At 37.2% G+C, this 19435-nt stretch overlaps 4 protein-coding genes across 6 annotated transcripts; 2 read left to right on the forward strand and 2 right to left on the reverse strand.

Annotated features, from left to right (window-relative positions):
• LOC18776725 (pentatricopeptide repeat-containing protein At2g13600) lies at positions 643 to 5142 on the forward strand. Of its 3 annotated transcripts, none has more exons than XM_020564544.1 (3): positions 643 to 3348; positions 3990 to 4600; positions 4757 to 5142. In XM_020564544.1, exon 1 carries the CDS (start codon positions 805 to 807, stop codon positions 3235 to 3237), a length of 2433 nt encoding a protein of 810 aa, XP_020420133.1. In that variant the 5' UTR covers positions 643 to 804; the 3' UTR covers positions 3238 to 3348; positions 3990 to 4600; positions 4757 to 5142. The 3 variants fall into 3 exon arrangements, with proteins under 3 accessions (XP_020420133.1, XP_020420131.1, XP_020420130.1); XM_020564542.1 differs by having other exon boundaries at positions 4514 to 4600; XM_020564541.1 differs by having other exon boundaries at positions 643 to 4600.
• On the forward strand, positions 6503 to 7865 carry LOC18775903. Its single transcript, XM_020564753.1, has 6 exons — positions 6503 to 6883; positions 6967 to 7081; positions 7183 to 7264; positions 7346 to 7397; positions 7527 to 7581; positions 7684 to 7865. The coding sequence occupies exons 1-6, from the start codon at positions 6503 to 6505 to the stop codon at positions 7848 to 7850; spliced, it is 852 nt and encodes a 283-aa protein (XP_020420342.1). The 3' UTR covers positions 7851 to 7865.
• Positions 7878 to 8564, reverse strand: LOC109949287. The gene is made up of 3 exons (XM_020564545.1): positions 8403 to 8564; positions 8216 to 8298; positions 7878 to 8090 (listed from the first exon to the last, which is right to left on the reverse strand). The coding sequence occupies exons 2-3, from the start codon at positions 8289 to 8291 to the stop codon at positions 7897 to 7899; spliced, it is 270 nt and encodes an 89-aa protein (XP_020420134.1). The 5' UTR covers positions 8292 to 8298; positions 8403 to 8564; the 3' UTR covers positions 7878 to 7896.
• LOC18777389 (beta-carotene 3-hydroxylase 1, chloroplastic) lies at positions 10338 to 12417 on the reverse strand. The gene is made up of 7 exons (XM_007211073.2): positions 11774 to 12417; positions 11630 to 11689; positions 11453 to 11524; positions 11224 to 11358; positions 10942 to 11067; positions 10796 to 10852; positions 10338 to 10711 (listed from the first exon to the last, which is right to left on the reverse strand). The coding sequence occupies exons 1-7, from the start codon at positions 12131 to 12133 to the stop codon at positions 10637 to 10639; spliced, it is 885 nt and encodes a 294-aa protein (XP_007211135.2). The 5' UTR covers positions 12134 to 12417; the 3' UTR covers positions 10338 to 10636.

The following is a 19435-nucleotide window of genomic DNA, read 5'->3' on the forward strand; positions in this document are numbered from 1 at the left end:
CTTGACAGTGGGATGTGGTTAATGGATATAAATCTTTTCTTTCATGGCCATTCTTGCCTTATAATCCAAGTGGTCCATTAAAAGGACAACTTTGATTGGAAGTGAAGGGTACTGAAGACAAAGATAATCCGACTCTATTATCTGTACTGATCATCTCTATTATAAATGTGGATCCGACTCCACAACCTCAATTACAACACTAATTCTTTACGTAAAACCAGTTGTAGATAATATAAATTACAATTCACAAAGGTGGATATTGGTCAACAAGGTGGTCAATATTTACTAATTTACTAACTCCAATTTCTATAAATGTGTACTAGCCCCGGGCACATGTGTTTTTTTTTTTTAAATAAATTATTTTATTTTTATAATTAAAAAAAGATAACATCGGTAGTTATGTTTCATAAAAGTATGACATATTATTTGATATTGTTTTTAATTTTAATTATTTTAATATAAAAAAAATATGAATTTACCATATTATTCTCATTTAATTAATAATTTCAATTCTTAATATTTTGATTGACTAAGTGCATTTCTGATATTTTAAATGTTTAACAAATCTCTATCTTTTGCTTTATATATATAGATATAGATAATACTTTCTGTTCTAAAATAAAAATTAAAAGAAAAAGGAAAGTTGCAAGCTTTACATATAAGGCTTTGGCCCAAAAAACCAGGGCTTCGTTGAAAAGAAAAGCCCACCATTCTTTCCTTTTGATACATCAACGCTTTTTAGCGGGAATGAAGAAATCTCTGGACGCAAAAGCAGAGGAAGCTTCATTTTCAGCAAAACCATGAATGAAGAAGCTCATCGTACACCAACCTATCAGAGCCTTACTGCGTCAAGGTCTCTACCCAGAAGCCCTCCAAGCCTCCACATCAACCTCACCTCTCAATCCATTTCTCACAAACCAAACCTACGCTCTTTTTCTTAAGTCGGGTCACCGCCTCGACCCCTTCCTCGCCTCAGCTGTCATTTCCCAATTTGCCAAATTGGGTCTCTTTTATCACGCCCTTCAGTTCCTCAACGACACCCCTGACCCGGATACAGTCTCTTACAACGCCCTCATTGCTGGGTTGGCCCGCTCCGGCCCACCCGGACCCGTTTTCGATCTCTTTGATCGGTTGAGGCATGTGGGTCTCAGGCCTGATGCTTTTACATTGAGTTCTTTGGTGAAGGCTTGTGATGGTTTGGAAGAGAATGAGATTGCCCATGGGGTTTGTTTGAGGTTGGGGCTTGGCTATGGAGGTTTTGTGGTTAGTGGGTTGGTTGAGAATTATATGAGGAATGGGGATGTTCGGTCGGCTGAGAAGTGTTTTAGGGAGTGTTTGGTTGTGGACAATGTGGTTTGGACTGCTATGGTTTCTGGGTATGTTTGGAGTTGTGAGTTTGAAAAGGGTAGGGAGGTTTTTGTGGAGATGAGGGGTTTGGGTTTGGAATTGAATGAGTTTAGCTTGACTGCTGTGCTTGGTGCATTGTTTGATGAGAAAGAGGGGGAACAGGTTCATGGGGTTGGTGTCAAAATGGGATTTTTACGGGGGTGTTCAGTTCATCTGAGTAATGCAATTATGAATATGTATTCTAGGTGTGGGAATAAGCAGAATGCCGCAAAGGTTTTCGATGAAATTACTGACCCAGATGTTGTTTCTTGGACTGAAAGGATAGGAGCTGCTTCTGATGGTGTGGAAGCTTTAGAACTGTTCAAAATTTTGCACTCTGGGGATTTGAAGGTAAATGAATATACAATTATAAATGTATTGTCAGCCATTGTAGGGCTGGGGATGTTAAATCCCGGTAAGCAAATCCAAGCACTTTGTCAGAAGCTGGGGTATTTATGGGTGGTTTCTGTTGGCAATGTGTTAATATCCATGTATGGGAAGTGTGAGCAGATTGGTGATGCTAGGTCCATATTTGATGATATGGTTTGCCGAGATTCTGTCTCTTGGAATTCTTTGATTGCTGGATATTCTGAGAATGGACTTGTTACTCAGGCTTTGGAGGTACTTCGTTGCATGCGTGATATCTCATTACAGCCTAATGGGTATACTGTGGCTAGCCTTCTTGAAGTCGCCTCCAACTTGAATTCCCCAAGGCTGGCAATGCAAATCCATTCACATGTGATCAAAATTGGGTTCATGGTGGATGATCGTGTGGTGGCTTGCTTGATAGTGACATACGGGAAATGCAATTGGATTGATGAATCAAAAAGGATATTTTATGATATTAACAAGATAAATTTGGTACTTCTTAATGCAATGGCAACTAGTTTTGTCCGTTCTGGTTGTCATGCTGATGCTATCAATTTGTTCCATATCTCGAGGGGCTTGAAACTTGAAGTGGACAGTTCAACTTTCAGTACTGTCCTTAAAGCTTGTGGTGCTATAACAGAGTTGGAACAGGGAAGAGTGATTCACTCCCTGGCTCTTAAAACTGGATTTGATCAAGGGAGCTTTGTTGAAAGCGCTATTATTGACGTTTATTGTAAGTGTGGAAGCATAGGTGACGCAGAGAAGGTGTTTAGACATGTTTCCACGAACAATTTGGCTTCTTGGAATGCGATGGTGATGGGATATGCTCAACATGGTTTTCATGATGAAGTTTCGGAACTATTCAACAAGATGTCTAAGTTTGGAGTAAAACCAGATCATATTACTTACCTGGGAGTTCTTACTTCATGTTGCCACGCAGGTCTTGTCAAAGAAGCTTTTAGTTACTTAAACTCAATGTTTGAGCGTGATGAGCTAATGCCACATATAGAACACTATGCCTCCGTGGTCGAGCTACTTAGTCGACTTGGACTCCTAGAAGAAGCAAAGAGGACCATTGATCAAATGCCCATTTGCCCTGATGCTCATATATGGCAGATTCTTCTATCGGCCTGTAACATCCATAAAAACATGGACATGGGGAGAGTCGCAGCACAGAAGCTTCTTGAGTTCGAGCCTGACAATGAATCTGCTTATATTTTGCTTTCAAATCTCTATGCCTCAGCTGGTATGTGGAGTGCTGTTGGAAAAGTGAGAAAGGAAATGAAGGAAAAAATAGTCTACAAAGAGCCTGGTTCTAGTTGGCTTCAAGTTGGAGGATTGCTTCATTACTTTTTAGCTGACGACAAATCACATCGTGATAGTAAAGAAATACATACGGAGCTGATAAGGTTATATCGGCAAATGTCAGTGACATCAAAATTGGAAAATGACAGTCCAAATTTAATGATCTATGACTTATAAAAACACATCATGAGAGTAAAAACATAAGTATTGAGCCATTCACATTGCTTGCTTGGCTACCCCTTCCGGTATCCTTTGGATTGACAAGTGAAGTACTTGCCATCTAATCAGGTTGGTTTTTCAATTTATGAAGTCCAGTCACATATGCTCTTGCGTTTAGTATTAGACCATATTGCGAGGTTTTACTATTTTATCCAAATATGCACGTCTTCTTCCTTTTTGTTTGCACCCCCTCCAATCTCTATGTAACATTGCTCATCAATTCTCGGTTCTTGGTTATGGATTGCATAAACAATTATTAACCTGCTTTCCGAGGTTATTTTCCGTTGCTTCAACAGTTAAGAGTATAACAATCAAACTTATAATATCGTCATGTTCTGCTAACATTGTGAATTGTGGCCTTGTAAGTGTTTAAAACTACAAATGAATTTAGCATCTTTGACACGAAAATATGCTTGAGTGTTGGTTTCTGTTGTATAATCTGTGCCACTCGTGAACGCCATTTCCTTGTCAATTTATTGTTTTTTTCTTCTTCTTTCTTTTCCCCAGTAAATTGCTATATGAGACTAGAAACTATCAATTGTGCTTGAACGGAATAAGAAAAACAAAATGATATAAGAAGAGCTATATAAATTAAGAAGGCAGTGATCAACTGATCATACATTTTTAGAAAATGATATGACTCTACAATTTCTACTGATCTTGCTCTCACTAAAAATGGGTTTTCCTGCTGCGCTGCTTGCGATCTGAAGAGGCTTTGGAGAGCACAGAGACTATGGAATGAATGGCATTTGCAGCTATTCTTGATTTTATCTGTCCCCGCTTTGGAAGAGGCTTTCTGCTTCTGAAGCTTTTGGCAATTTCAGCTGCAGGAACACCAGAGACCTTGCTATTCATTTTGTAATTTGAGGAAATGTCGAATTTTCTTTTCTTTTCTTTTTTGCTTTAAGACTGCTTTTTTGTTTGATGGATGTGGATAGTGTGGCATTGGTTGGGAGTTTATATAGAGCTCATTGTATCATCAAAGGATGGGGGTGGATTGATCCGGGAAGATCAGAGAAGGCTAGAAACAAGCTTTTTCAGACTGGTGTTTGTTAGGGGGCATGCCAGCGAGATTGTCTGGCTGTACAGAGATTCTTTTCATCTCAACTTGAGACAATATAAATTTTTGTGATGATTTGGTGACTGATTATGATTGATTAAGAGTATTATCCATAGTTTAATGCAAATGATTGGTTTGAGCTTGTCTTAACTTGAACACGTGCGGGTTATGTAGGAGCTCTGGTGGACCTTGAGGCTGGTCCCCGGTTTTCTTTAGTGGATATGCTGAAAGGACTAGGGGAAGACAGACTTTAAAACAGTGGTAAGAATTTAATGGTTTTTTATATTATGTTTTTGTCCATGTTAACAGATGATTATATAATTTAAAGGCATGTTGTGCGGATAACAGGGAGCAGAGCATAATCCATTCATGTACATTTGTAAATTGTTTTCTTCTAATGAATGTCCTTGTTTTCAGGTAGACCTTCTTGGAAATGTCAAACGGCCATTCTACTACCTAGAGGTGAAGCTATCTTGTTCTATTATTTGAATATGCTTGTTTTTTGGTCGAATTATTTGAATATGTGTGTTGTTGTATCACATGGTTGAGTAGATTGATCCCCTAGGAAAAAGTCAAGTGAGAGAGAGAGAGAAAGATGAAAATGATGAAGATTGTGACTGTTATTGATGCTCATTCCTTTTACTATAATTGTTCCTTATTATACCAAAAATGGAAAATAGTGAGAAGATCCATTTTAGACAGAGATTATGTATAGAAAAAAAATTTTAGGTTATGCTGCTGTATGAAATACTTCACATGTGCTTGTGCTTCAGTACCCTGTTTTCAGCGTCGCCTGCAGAAACAAAAAAAAAAAAAAAAAAAAAAAAAAGGAAAAAACAGAGGAAAGAAGTTTCCTCTTCGCTTTGGTTCTATCTCTCAAACATGTGCCCTGAATCATCATGCAGGATTATTTAACTTGTAAAGTTTATTTTGTCCTTCTGTACAAAAAACAAAGTGTACCTTGTCTTTTATATATAAATATGTACATTTGCATTCTTAATTACAGATGTGTAGGGAGTGGAAAATTCGAACTTAAGACATCTTTTACTCAAGATAGTATTAAGGCGTCTTTATCAAATTTTTATTTTATTTTTAGACGAACGTCTTTATCAAAAGTTTGACATGTACTGTGGATTGGCAATCTAAAATTTCAGACAAAATTCAACTGAAGCAGTGATTTTGATTAACAGTGTCAAACAGTTTGATAATTTTCTCATCATATTATGTAAGCTATGAATATGTCGGCGTATAGTTGTGCCCTAACAACCATATGAATATAGAGATGACATATTTTGGGGAAGAACACATTACAATCGGCAACTAAGGGCTCCCAACCAACCATGTCCAACTAATTTCAGACTGTATTTTCATTTTTCAGTAAACAAATGCAGAATGATTGATTTCCAAGATGGCAAGACCTAAGCCCCTATGAAGTTAGGGCATCTAGGCATACATAGGGGTATCTAGGCCCATCCAATTCCCTGTCATGCTTCTTAATCCTCCACATCTTGCTGCAATCGTGCAATTGGTTAGGGTTGTGGTAGGGTTTGGTTTGGCCGGCTTATATATATTTCTTTTGCCTATATATACAACGTCAATCAATTCAAGCAGCAAGGATTCCATTTTGAATTCCAATTTATTAAACGTCTTGGAACATATAAACATCTACACATAGAGAATTGCTAATTATAACAAGTGTGACACTGTGTACATAGGGTTGCCAATATATCCCCATTGAACAACGTGGCACAACTACCCGGTATTTATTTCACATTTTATGCCTAGTTCTTTGTTGATCACATCGACAAGGTAAATTCGATATGATGAACAATATAATCAATAACTCTGATACAAATAATTTTATTTTTATCGACTCGTTGCGATGCTTCAATGCTATATCCTGGGGGAAAAAATATGATTCACTATTACTAGCAAAACCCGGGTGATGCCTGATGTGGCGATACTTAGATTTCATACCAAGGCACAAATATAGGCAAAGCAATCTAATGGAACTAAAACCATGTGGAGATTCCTTGGTTAAGGTAGTGGTGCAAATGTCCCTTTATTCTTTCCTCTATTCTGTCACACTAGTCCCTTGTACATATGAATGCTACATGATAATTGTTTGCTGTCTCTCTCTTGTCTCAACTTTGGCCGAAGGCAATGGCTACTGTTCTCAATTTCTCAGGCAAAACACCAAGTCAGAGAATGTGCCTCAAACCAATGACAGGGCCAGCCATTAGTTCCATGGCCATTAAAAGAACATTCCAATTTGAGCAGAACAAGAGAGATGCTCTGCAACATTGCATCTACGTGAAAAGGAAGGCAGAAAATAAACAGTTAAATGACCACAGGCTCTTTCCTGTCATGGCAGCAGCACAGAGAAGCTCAGGCATATATCCAAGTTCTCCTTCCCCATCAGACACAATCAAGAAATTCTACAAATGCATCAATGAGAAAAACTTAAAGCAACTAGGTGATTACATCTCAGAAGGCTGCTACATTGAAGAATGCTCTTTTAACACACCATTACAGGGCAAAAAGGTCAATGATCTTTGTTCATCTTGACAACAACAAGATCATAGTTTTCCTTGCAACTAACATAACCTAAATTGCATTCTATGCAGGAGGTAATGAATTTTTTTGAACAGCTGATTACAGGCATGGGTCAAAATGTCAAGTTCTGCATACAACACGTGTGCGAAGGAGATGAGCTCATAGGAGCAGCAAACTGGCACATGGGTATGTGTACTTATATATGCCATTGTCACTCCACCTGAAATAAATCTAGTTCCATTACATATCTTGTGCATCTTCAAACTGGGTTATGTTTGGTATTGCAGAATGGAAAGACAAACAGATCCCCTACACCCGAGGCTGCAGCTTCTTTGAATTCTCCAAAAAAGGGGAAAAAATAGTACTCAAGTACAGAAAGACAAATGTATTTCTTTGGCTTCTCATCCTATTAAAGATGAACAATGCCTAACTGATTCTGATTGTCTACAGGAAAGCCCAAATTGTCATTGAATCACCAATCAAACCAGGAACTGTAGTGCTGGTAAGTCTGCCAACTACTGTCAGAAAGAATCCTTTGGCCTCTATCATCACAATAAGAAAAAAAATAAAGTGAATATTATTGACCATTCGATTTTGTTCATTATGTGTTTGTCCCTGTGGTGCAATTCAGAGTCTGTTAAAGACAATGACTACACTCTTCGATGGTTTCCCAAAAACTACCGAATGTAAGCCGAATTTAACTAAAAATTTCAAAACCTTAATCATCTTATATATATATATATATATATATCACAGCATGACATAACATCAAGATATGTCTCCTGCAGGGTTCCTAAAGAGTCCTCATATCGTTTTTCAATGGTTATGGAAGATATACACAATACTTTTCGCACCACTTGTAGACAGCTACTTAAGGCTTTGGAACCTTGCAGCTCGATTGCTCAGCTATGCATACTACATTGTGCTTTACATTGCAAAGTTCTTCTTCAAGTAGAGAGGATCAGACAATGCCAGCGTTAGAAGGACAGATAAATCACCTTTTAGTCATCATTGTTATCGCGATTCCACCACGTTTCTAGCAGAGAGAGAAGAACCAATGGTCCGAAAACCGGTGGAAGGGGCGGAGGCCTGCTGAAGGCAACAATTGGTTCGGTTTTCTGTTTCGCAACAAGTCCTCCTTCGCCAGGATCAATATTGTTCCCTTGTCTCTTTGGTGTTGAAGTGGCCACAGTACCTATAATTAATTACAATGTATCATATTAATCAGATCAAGAACTTGTAATGCTATACAATTATAAATTTATAAGTTATTAACTATATTCAAAGCATAAAGAGAGAGGAGAGGAGGGTGTAAATTACCCCATGACCCTTTCATAGGGTAGGCTTGTTTGAACAACTTGATCTTTGCAGGGGACAACGCAGCTAATCCACGCATGTAGGCTCTACTTTTTTGTGATCAATTCAAACAAACCCAACACACCTTGTAATCTTAAAAACACCAAAGATTATTTAGTTAGGGTGCTGATGGATTGAGTTTGGTCCGTACCTGCGGTGCTTCAGTTGCTCTGCAACAACAAACGAAGAGACATAAACAGAGTACACAAAAAACGTTGCAAAGGGTTCCAGTTCCAGATGATTTTTCGCTTTTTTCGGCCAGACAGTTCCAGAAGATGTGGAAGCATCGGGAGTTTTCACGTTTCGGTGGAAAAATCATCCGCTTCACCAATCTTGGATTTTGACGCGTATACTGATGATCCCCACTCTACGATCGCCACGTGCACAATTAAAATAAGGAAAAAAAACCCACTGTGGGTTTCTTTGAAGAAACGACGCGTCGTTATGTCATGAAAGAGGGAGTTGCGCATGTGGTTAGGTCGTTGAACTCAATTTAGAGCAAATGCAAAAGCGAAAAATGTAAGTACACATTGATGGAGCCCAACCAAAAGTATGGTTGGGTAGAGGCATTTTGGTGTATATTTCAGAATAGCAAGTTTGGTAGCAAGCCAGTGCTCCCCATGACATATTGTTGATGGAGACATGGATCCTGCAAAGAAAGAGCTGTGCTATTATCGTAGACAACTAATTGTTGGTCCATTTTATGAAAGTTTAATAGTTTTACGGTTAGTGATGGTCTAACATGGTATTCTTTGTAAGTAATCTTAAACTCGATTCCTATTTCATTTCTTTTTGTTGGTTTGCAGTTGTACTACAGAGTCTCGACAACTAAGTTTTTCAAGCTAGTAGTTATATATCTAATATGTTATACAGTAAATATATGCCTACAATAAGGCCTTTTAGGACTACTTTTTTTTGGGTCGAAATTTGATGTCATTGAACAACCCAAACGGGAAGGAGCAATACAAAGACAAAAGCAGAGCAATACAAACAGAGTTGGATAAAGAAACAGCTAGAACACAGCTTCTAAGCCTAGAACGCAAGCCTTCTAAGACTACTCCGAGAAGTCGAGAAGTGAGAAAATATGGAAGAATGGAGATAAGATGTCTTCCAATGTAACCAAAAAACACGAAAACAGTGAAAAGAAAATCTCACATATCGTGTGAGAAGTTATGAGTGTAAAAACAAAATGTATACAACAGTCGTATCTCGTATGCAAGAACTTCTCCTATAATGGTCTCTTGAGTAGTAAGTCATCACTTGATGAGCCACAAATAAATAAAAAGATGATGATGGCAGGGAAATTGGCTTTGAGCCCTTTTGGCTCTTGCTCATCTCCTAGAGAAGGTACGTACATAATTATAAGTGACCATGTACATGAACCTACAGCTAGCTGCTTACTTGATCGATCCATGACTGGAATCATGCTTGCGACTGTGTAATATATATATTATATTCAGAGTTCATGCAGCAAGCCAGCTCAACTGGTGTGTGCCAAATTTTCAAAGAGAGAAACAAAAACATGAATGACGAACAGATCTCAGGTCCTTTACATTACAGCAATTCCAAAAACAGCCAACTTATCAGCAGCACATAATATACAACAAGGATGTTAATTTCCATGAAATTAAAATCTTCTGCCTAACAATTACAACTACTTCTCACGTATGTAAAGTCCAATTTAATCACCTGTAAAGTCCAAACAGATAATAAGTTTTATCATAAAAGACCTCGGTTGTGTTAGCAGAGCCACTCACTTGTATATTAGATTTCATTTTATCAAGTTTATTATAATAGTTCAATAGATGACAGCTTGTGATAAATAACTATAATTTTTAGTTTGGTAGACCGTTTAAGTTAAGTTTGTACGAATTGTTAGGTTACTTTGGATTTCAAAATCTTAAAAAATGATGGCAAACGACTTAGCATTTAAAACAAGTAGAAACACTATTCATGTGACCTAAACATAGGCCATTACTTACAATTAATGCATATATGTACTGGCAAGATGTTATAATCATTTTCTAAGTTCTGTTATATTTTTTTAATCAACGATGAAAGCGAGATTTGAGAACAGAAATACTACTAAACAAATAGTTACTTGAGCTTCACATCTTATGCATTGGTGTTCTTTGGATGAGATGATTGAAGAACAAAAGAATTTTAAGTATTGAAATTTTCTTAATTAGATTTACATTTTTAGGAGCTTTTAGCCAATTTTGATGGTGGATAGGTTCCTACACGGCGACAATATTTGTCCTTGAGCACTTTCTTGCACGTCTGCGGTTGCTGGTTTGAAGAAGTCTCTCACTCCCTTTCTACGAGCTTCGACAAAATGAAGCAATCACTAGTATTTAAAAATTCAGAAAATTCAAACAAATAATATCAACTTTTGGATTTCTTAGTTCTGCGCTGGACTTCCTTTTCCAATTCTTCCATGCCCCCAACCTCCTCTATTTCCTACATACATCATATCAAACAATTACAACTTCATTGGAAATTAAGAACCTTTGTTTCCAAGGAAGAGAGGCTTGAATATTTTACCTTAGGTCCCAAGAACAACCCATATGGCACTCCATTCAATATGCAAGAGTGATGAAGCTATTCAATTTCAGAAGAAATAATCAAAACCCAAAAAGAATGGCAATGTCAAGAACACAAAATGGGCAAAGAAAATCAGAGTAATTTACATAATGGGCTGCAGCAACTTTTTGTAAATAAGGGACGTCTGCGATTGGCCCAACTGGAAATCTACGGTGCACAAGACCATCATGCACAAACATGTAAGCCATCCCAAAAGTTGTTATTCCTAATCCCTGTACCCAAAACAAACAAACAAAAAAACTTGGTTAACAAACCATTTTTCTAGTTTTTCTTTCATAAGAAAGTGATTGACTGATACTGGATATCGATCTACAATACTATTGATGTTTAAGTACGGGTAAATTATTATATATTTGGGAAATACTTACAGCACCAAAACAGAGTCCTGGAAACAAACCCGTGTTGAGGAAACCATAAGAGAGAAGAGCAATTGCAGGAACAACATTGATTATGGCAAAGATATCGTTGAGCTCGAAAGGGCCATCCCTAGGTTGGTGATGAGACTGCAAAAATAATCAAACAAAATTAAAAGATCCTCAAAACCAATCTTCCTTATGAAAATTTAGATTAGAATTGGAAATTTTATATAAAACTGACCTCATGCATATCCCACAGTGAAGCATGCCACAGAGCTCTATGAGCCCACCTTGCCCAAAACTCCATTCCCACCTTTGAAACAAACACAAAGCAAACAATTCAAAATTTTGAGCTTCCTTGGAAAACAAAGATTTCCCATCAATGAAATTGCCATGGTTTTGATAATTCATTACTTACAGCAGAGCCAACAGAGAGAGCAAACGTACCCAGCATTTCAGGAAGGATATATTCTCCAAACTGTTTGATAAAAAATTGATCAAAACCCATGTCAAGAAAAACAACAAATAAATAAAGAAATAGAATTTAATTAATTTTCATTACTTCTGTTTGCCAAGAGAATCTGTAATATACAGCCATGGCGGCAGCTGAAGTGACTCCAAGGCTGGACATGACTGCAGCAACAAGGTAGGTGTTTCTCTCTGATCTCTTTCTCTCCAATCTCTGTAACACACGTGGTGTTATCACAGTCCACCTCTCTGTGTTCGTCTCTTCTTGTAGTTTATGATCCTTCTCTGTTTTCTTTACCATAACCAAGCGCAGAACGTTCCATCTCTTCTTCTTCAGGTATGTTGCTGTTGAGGAAGTTAAAACAGAAGAGGGGATTGTTTTGGAGATGGGTTTTCGAGCAAGGAGAGTTTTTTGGCCGAAATTGTATGTTACAGTGACTGAGGAAGCAGCCATGGGAGAAAAGCTCCAAGCTTTGAGTTCAAAGCAAACAGCTTGGCAATGAAAGAAAGATCGAAGCTTGAATTTACAAGGGTTGAGGAAAATACGGGAAATGGGACAAAAGGAAGTTTAGGTGCACAGGACAGGGGCATATGAGGCAGCTTCAGCCATTTTAAATGGCTGAGTTTTGTTACTGAAGGGACTTTCTATTTCTGGGCAATCATGGGGTCAAGGGTTGAAGGGTGCTATGGTGTTTGTTGCTTTGGGTGCAAAAACTCCTTTCTTTGCTAAATTACACTTTTTTTGTAATTAAATATTGGTAGTTCTTGACTTTGATGTCTTGTTTTTTCTTTAACTTCCTAAAACCACTTAAAAACATATTTCACAATCTTCTCTCCATGTTTTTTTTCGGTCGAACAATCTTCTCTCCATGGGTTTTAGTGGTTTGAGAGTGCTTTAGAAAAGAAAAGGAAAAAAAAATGCATGCAATAATCTAATTGAACCATTTTAGAGTGTAAGGATGGAGAGGTTCTTTCCATTTTCAGTTTAGAAATCAAACACATTTTTGGTAAACAAAATTTAGATTCTTGCTCTGCTCAACAACTTTGCCGAAGTAGTACCTATTCTGTTGTATATTTAGTATTTTTAGCAGGTGCTTTTGTTGGATATGTAACGTCAACCCCATAAGGGAAGGTGATAATCAAGTTGGAAGCATTCCAAATTTATATATTAAAAAAAAAACAGATTACCAAACATTTCATCATCATTTTTTACAAAATTGAGGGAAGGAGGAGGTTTGTTTGTTACTAATCATTAGCAATTAACAATCTAATACTAATCAGGTCAGTCCTCACTTTTGGGTGGTTATAGGCGATAAATTAAATAAGGTCCCTTTCCTTAGTATGTAATAAAGCTTAATAAGAAAGGAATATTTTTTTCCTCATTCATTCATTTTGGTTTAAACTAGGGGGTGGATATTCAAACTGAAAAATCGAGCTGAATTGGGCCAAAAAAACCAGGTTGACCAAAAACCAGACCATACCAATTTGGTCTAGTTATGGTTATCATTTTTGTAGTGAAAAAACCAAATCGGCTATGTATTTTTTAAAATATTTTTATAAAATATTTAAGCCCAATGCTAAATTTTTAAGCCCATGACTAATCTTTTCCCAAGCTTAATTCCAAATCAGCTCTCTTTGCATAAAATTAGGCCATTTGTGAATTTTTAAGTCTTGAAAAATAAAATTTTAGTTGAATTTTGTTTTAAAAAAAAATTAAAAAAAAGAAAAAAGATTCTTGTCCAAAACAGGAAAAACTGAAAACCAAACAGGCTTGTGGTTCAGTTTTATAACCCATATGAATAGTTTCGGTTTCAGTTTCAATTTGGGTGGGAATCGGATCAAACCAGACCATACCAACTCCTAGTTTAAACATAATAATTTCACTCTAACAAAGCAAGGTACATGAACCATAAAAAACAAAAATCATATTTAGGTCCATACATAGTCAAATAGCATCTAACATTCAACAAACCAACCTAACAAAAGATAGAGGCCAAGCCCGAACAACAATTTAAGAAATAAAAGCAAGAACAAGACTCAACAGAGACCATAAGGGAGCCTTTTCCCACAAAGACTGCTACGTAAAAAAATAATTAGAATACATGCAATTCAAAATTAGAATATAAAAAAATATAAAGAAAATAGAAAGAATTCACAACGCATGGATTTTTTTTTTTTTTTTTTTTTTTTTTTTTAGGATTTAAGAAACGAGAACTACTTTATGGGTTTGTGCGTGAGTGAGTATGTTACGAGTCTCTCTGTGTTTTGTTCCCTTTGGAAATTGAATATTGGATAGAGGAGTTGCTCTGTTTTAGTGTTTTGTTCCTAAATCAAGTTTTATTGGGTGGAAAAAAATAGTTTGGTGGATAGGAAAAAATATAAAGAAAAATTCATACATTTGATTACCTTTTCAAATTCTCATGCTCATCTCTTCTTTGTCATCATCAATTTCAAAGACAAAGATCAAGAAAGAAAAATTGTGAGCTTTTCAATGAGAGATCAATTCTTTTAGGGTTACAATATGAGAAAAGAGGGATGAGAAAAAATGAAAATAATAGATTGAAGAGAGATTGGGAGAATAGAGAACAATATGGTGGATTAAATAGAGAGCATGTTCCATGGAGAAACTAGCAGTAGGAGAACCAAAGTCTTACAGAAAGAGGAAAGCGGGGAGACTTTGGAAAAGGCCAAAGGAGAAAAGAAGTCAAAATGAACAAAATTGCCCTTATTTATTTTTGGATTTCCTAAGGAATCCTTTACATTTGCATGTCTTTGATTTGAAAGTTGAGAGGTTTTTCTGTCTTTTTTGAAAAAGCTTTGGCTTTTTCTAAAAGTGAAAGATTTTTTGTGACTAAAACCCAAATTTACTTTTTTGGAATAAGTTGGACGCTTGGTGTATATATATATATAATTTGAGGCCCTCTTAATTGGAGGCCCATGTCCATTGCCCTTCGAGACCACCCAAGGGCGGCCCTAAGAGTGGCTCCAGCGAAGGAGCCCAGCCCGAGGCAAGGGCAGAAAAAAAAAAAATTTCGCTCCAGCGTGCAGCCCAGGCCCGGGTTTGGTGTGGGACCCACCAACTCGGGCCAGCCCGAAGGCCAAACCAGCCCCAGGTCCAAAACGCGGGTGCTGACGTCAGCGCTGGCGTCACGCTGACGTCAGCTAGTGCGTTCAAAAATTTTTTTACGGTGGGGGCGTGCATTGCACGCGCCAACGGCAAAAAAATTTTGAATCAGCGCGCGCTGACGTCAGCGCTGACGCCAGCGCCAACGGTACGCTGCCACGTGTCGCGCTCAGTGCCTTCCGATCTGCTTCTCCTTTCTAATCCAACGGCTGAGGCTTTTTTGGGTGAAAAAAATTCTAAAAAATTCTAAAAAATTATGATATTTTTTTCTATAAATACCTATCAATACCCTTCACTTTCAACACCAATACTCTTACATTTCATTATACTTCTACTAATATTCACTCTTTTTACACAACATTTTCCTCTTTTTCATCTAGCATTTTGATTTCATATTTTTATGGCTTCTTCTATCGAAACCAGAGGGGCTTGAAGCACAATGGAAGATGTTTCTTTGTGTGAGGCTTGGCTCCAAATTTGTCATTGTCCCGTGTCCGGCAATGAAATGAAATTTTTTCATATGTGGAAAAAAATTCATGCCGAATTTTGTGAAAAAATTCCGGGGTCTACTCGTACGGAGATGGCATTATCCAGTAGGTGGAAAATTCTCAATAAAGAGTTGGGAAAATGTAGAAATGCCCTAGCAAAAGCGATGGACAACTATAGAAGTGGGCAAAATCGTACAATGTAGAAATGCCCTAGCAAAAGCGATGGACAACTATAGAAGTGGGCAAAATCGTACTAACGAGGTAAGTATTTTATAATTTTTGTGTTATTAAGTTTAATCTCCTAATATATATATTTTGTTAATATTACTTGCATTTTCAATATGTTGTATATATTTTGTTAATTTTGTTAATATTACTTGCATTTTCAATATTTTGTTAATATTGCTTGCATTTTAAATATGTTGTTAATATTTCTTGCATTTTCAATATTTTGTTAATATTGCTTGCATTTTAAATATGTTGTTAATATTTCTTGCATTTTCACTATTTTGTTAATATTGCTTGTATTTTTAATATGTTGTTAATATTTCTTGCATATCCAATATATTTTAAATATTTATTGCATTTCCATTTTTTTGTTCAATAGATGATTCAAGCACAAATGTGGTTCGGTGCAACCGGGGGTGGCAAAAAAAGTTTCACCCATCATGAATGTTGGGAGGTGGTGAAATTTTGCAAACGCTTCGTAATTATTCCAACGGGTCCGGAGGTTGTGTTAAACGAGACGCCACTCCGTGATTCAATGACATCGGATTCACCTCTTGATTCTCCTATGAGTCAAGACTCACCCATCGAAAAGGAGCCGAGGCCCATTGGCCGAAAGGCCGCGAAGGCAAAAAAGAAGGGTAATTCAAGCAATCAAAATTCACAATTTTTGGAGGAAATTGCAAGGCAAAACGGCATAAGAATAGAAATGGAGCAAAAACGCCAAGAGCACGAGTTGGCCCTTGATGCTGAGTTTGCACGTGAAAGGGAGTATTTGCGCAAAAAAGATATGGACAAGACAGATCGGGAAACCATGGCAATGGATACAAGTCATATGTCCCCTGAAACAAAACAATTTTGGAAGCTAGAACGAAGGGATGTTATGAGAAGAAGACTTTTCCGGGATGATGGGCCTAACAACACGGATTGGTTAAATGATGGAAACCATTAAATTAGTTAGCATATCTTTTATGTATTTGTATTTTAGTTGTTTTCTATTAAAGTTGTTATAATTCATGTATTTTATTTTATTAGTAATTCATAATGACTTGTATTACATTTCATTATTTAATAAACAAAGCATTCAATAAATTACCTTTTTATTCAACATATTCCATACTTCAAACAAAACATAATAAAAATAAAATTAAAAGTACAAACAAGGCACAATAATAAAAATAAAAGTACAAACAAGGCACAATAAAAATAAAAACACAACCAAACCATACTAAATAAAACATAAGCAAAGCATCTATTCTCCATCATTAATCTTCATTGCCTTTCACCGCCCATAGATGCTCCATCAAGTGAAATTGACGCATTTCATGAATATACGAAGATTGCATCTCCGTATATCGATCTATCATTCGGGTCATCAAATGACCATCCCTCACCAACGGTTCCGGCTCAAACGGTTCTCCATTTGGCCCCATGGGCCTTTCATAAATCCATGTCAAAGCCGTGTTCATTGGATCCGGTTCGTAGACCTCTAAAGCATCATAATCGTACTCATCCTCCACAATCATATTATGGAGGATGATGCAAGTCATCATAATGCTTCTGAAGATCTCCTCATCAAACATGCGGGCCGCACCTCGAATAATCAACCACCTGGCTTGAAGGATGCCAAAACACCTTTCGCCATCTTTCCTGTATCCCTCTTGATATGTAGCAAATAATTTTTGCTTCTGGGATCGGGGATTTGGAATGGTTTTGACAAAAGTCGTCCACCTCGGGTAGATTCCATCAGCTAGGTAGTATCCTGTCTGGTATACTGTATTGTTGACTTCATAGGTGACATTGGGGCCCTGACCTCTCAATACATCGTTGAAGACGGGGGATTGACCCAGCACGTTGAGGTCATTTTGTGATCCTGCAACTCCGAAGAAGGCATGCCAAACCCATGTGTCGAAACCAGCAACCGCTTCAAGGATGATACTTTTTTGGCCTTTTCGATTTCCATAATCACCTTGCCAGGCAGTTGGGCAATTCTTCCATTGCCAATGCATGCAGTCGATGCTACCAATCATTCCAGGGAATCCTCGAGCTTCGGCTTTTTGCAGAAGCCGTTGGAGGTCCCTGGAAGTAGGTCTACGCAGGTAGTCCCTAGTGTACAGAGTTTCAATAGCTTGACAAAATCTTACCAAAGCCTCCAACGTAGTGGACTTCCCCATCCGGGCAATCTCATCCACCTGATCAGCAGATGCTCCATACGCCAACATTCGTATAACAGCTGTAAGCTTTTGCTCCGGAAGAAGCCCCAAAACCCCAGCAGCATCACACTTTTGAACAAAGTATGCATCATAATTGCAAATATCATGCATGACTTTATTGAACAAATGAGGTTGCATTCTAAATCGCCTTCGAAAATCAACATCAGAGTACAAAGAAGTTGGGATAAAATAATCTTCCAAAATATTCTTACCCCTAGAATGCCTATGTCTTTCCACATTCCGGCGGCGGCCGGCTTGTGAACTATGGCGGCGACCTTGGTTCTCTTCTTCTTTCAAAGCCACTGTTATGAGAACTTGCTCATCGACTTGTCTCTGCAACTCATTGACTTCATCTGCTCTACGGTTTCTCTCTCTTCTTTCTCTCTCTTGTCTCTCCAAGCATCTCCTAAATTCTTCCATTCAGAATGAATGAAGTATGAATTATAAACTCTCAGAAATGAAAATATAGAAAGATGTGGTGTGAGAGGTATGAGCTGAGACTCTGGTTTTATAGAAAAATTTGGCAAGATAGACATGCCACGTGGCTTGATTTTATTGGATGAAAATCATATCTGAAATTTGAAATTCATCCGAAATTTGAACCCAAATTTATCTGAAATTTGAATTTTGAAATTCATCCGAAATTTGAACGCAAATTTATTTGAAATTTGAACGCAAATTTATTTGAAATTTGAATTTTGAAATTCATTCGAAATTTGAACCCAAAAATTTATCTGAAATTTGAACTTTGAAATTAATCCGAAATTTGAATCCAAATATCTTATCCGAAAATTTTATCTGATTATGAATAGTCTTGACACGTAGGAATCCGAAAATCTTATCTGAAAATATTACCCAAATTAATTATTTTCATTAAAAAATAGGAGGAAAAAACAAAAAAGTGAATAGTAATTGCCATGGCTAAGGGCAACGGGTGGAGAAACGATTTACTATTTGTAAGGGCAACCACTATTCACGTGAATAGTGCTTGCCCTAGCTCCACCCTTGCCATGGCTAAGGACAAATGGGTGGAGTTGCTCTAATACTAATTAGTGAATCCATTGGATACAAACACCTGAGGTTTATATTCAAATCTCTCCTCCTCCAATGTTGCTTTACCAAAAACAAAAGGTACAAACACAAAATGTTGTAGGGCTTATTAGGTTATGATTTTGAAGTTGTCCACGTCCACTTATGGCTTATTAGGCTCAGAGCTTACTATCTAGTTCTTCTGGGCCCTTTTCTAATATGGGCCAAACAAGCCGAACAATCTGTCAACATTTGTGCACTAGTCTTATGCAACTGCATTTTGCCTATGTATATTCACTGTTTCTTTACTTCAACATTTTTAAAAAAAAAAAAGAAAAAAAAAAGAAGACATATATCATGATTAGGTCATTCTATATGTAATTGATTTATTCAATTTTACATGAATCCAACAGATTTGTCTCACATATTTTTGCATATATGGATGGTGATCTTCCTCAGTCCCCCATCATGTGGTTATCAATGGGGGATTCCATCTTTTGCACATTTGGGACCCACTTCATACTTTTACCTGTTAATTATGTTGAGTAATGATGTAGAGTTTTTTTTCTTTTTCTTTTTATTTTATTTACAAAAAAATGTAGGGAGAAATTGACTACTCTCACCACCAGTGTCAGAGCAGACCTATAATTTTAAGCCTGAAGGACTTACATGTGGCA

The sequence above is a fragment of the Prunus persica genome, chromosome G5 (assembly GCF_000346465.2).
Source record: "Prunus persica cultivar Lovell chromosome G5, Prunus_persica_NCBIv2, whole genome shotgun sequence".
Taxonomy (NCBI): domain Eukaryota; kingdom Viridiplantae; phylum Streptophyta; class Magnoliopsida; order Rosales; family Rosaceae; genus Prunus; species Prunus persica.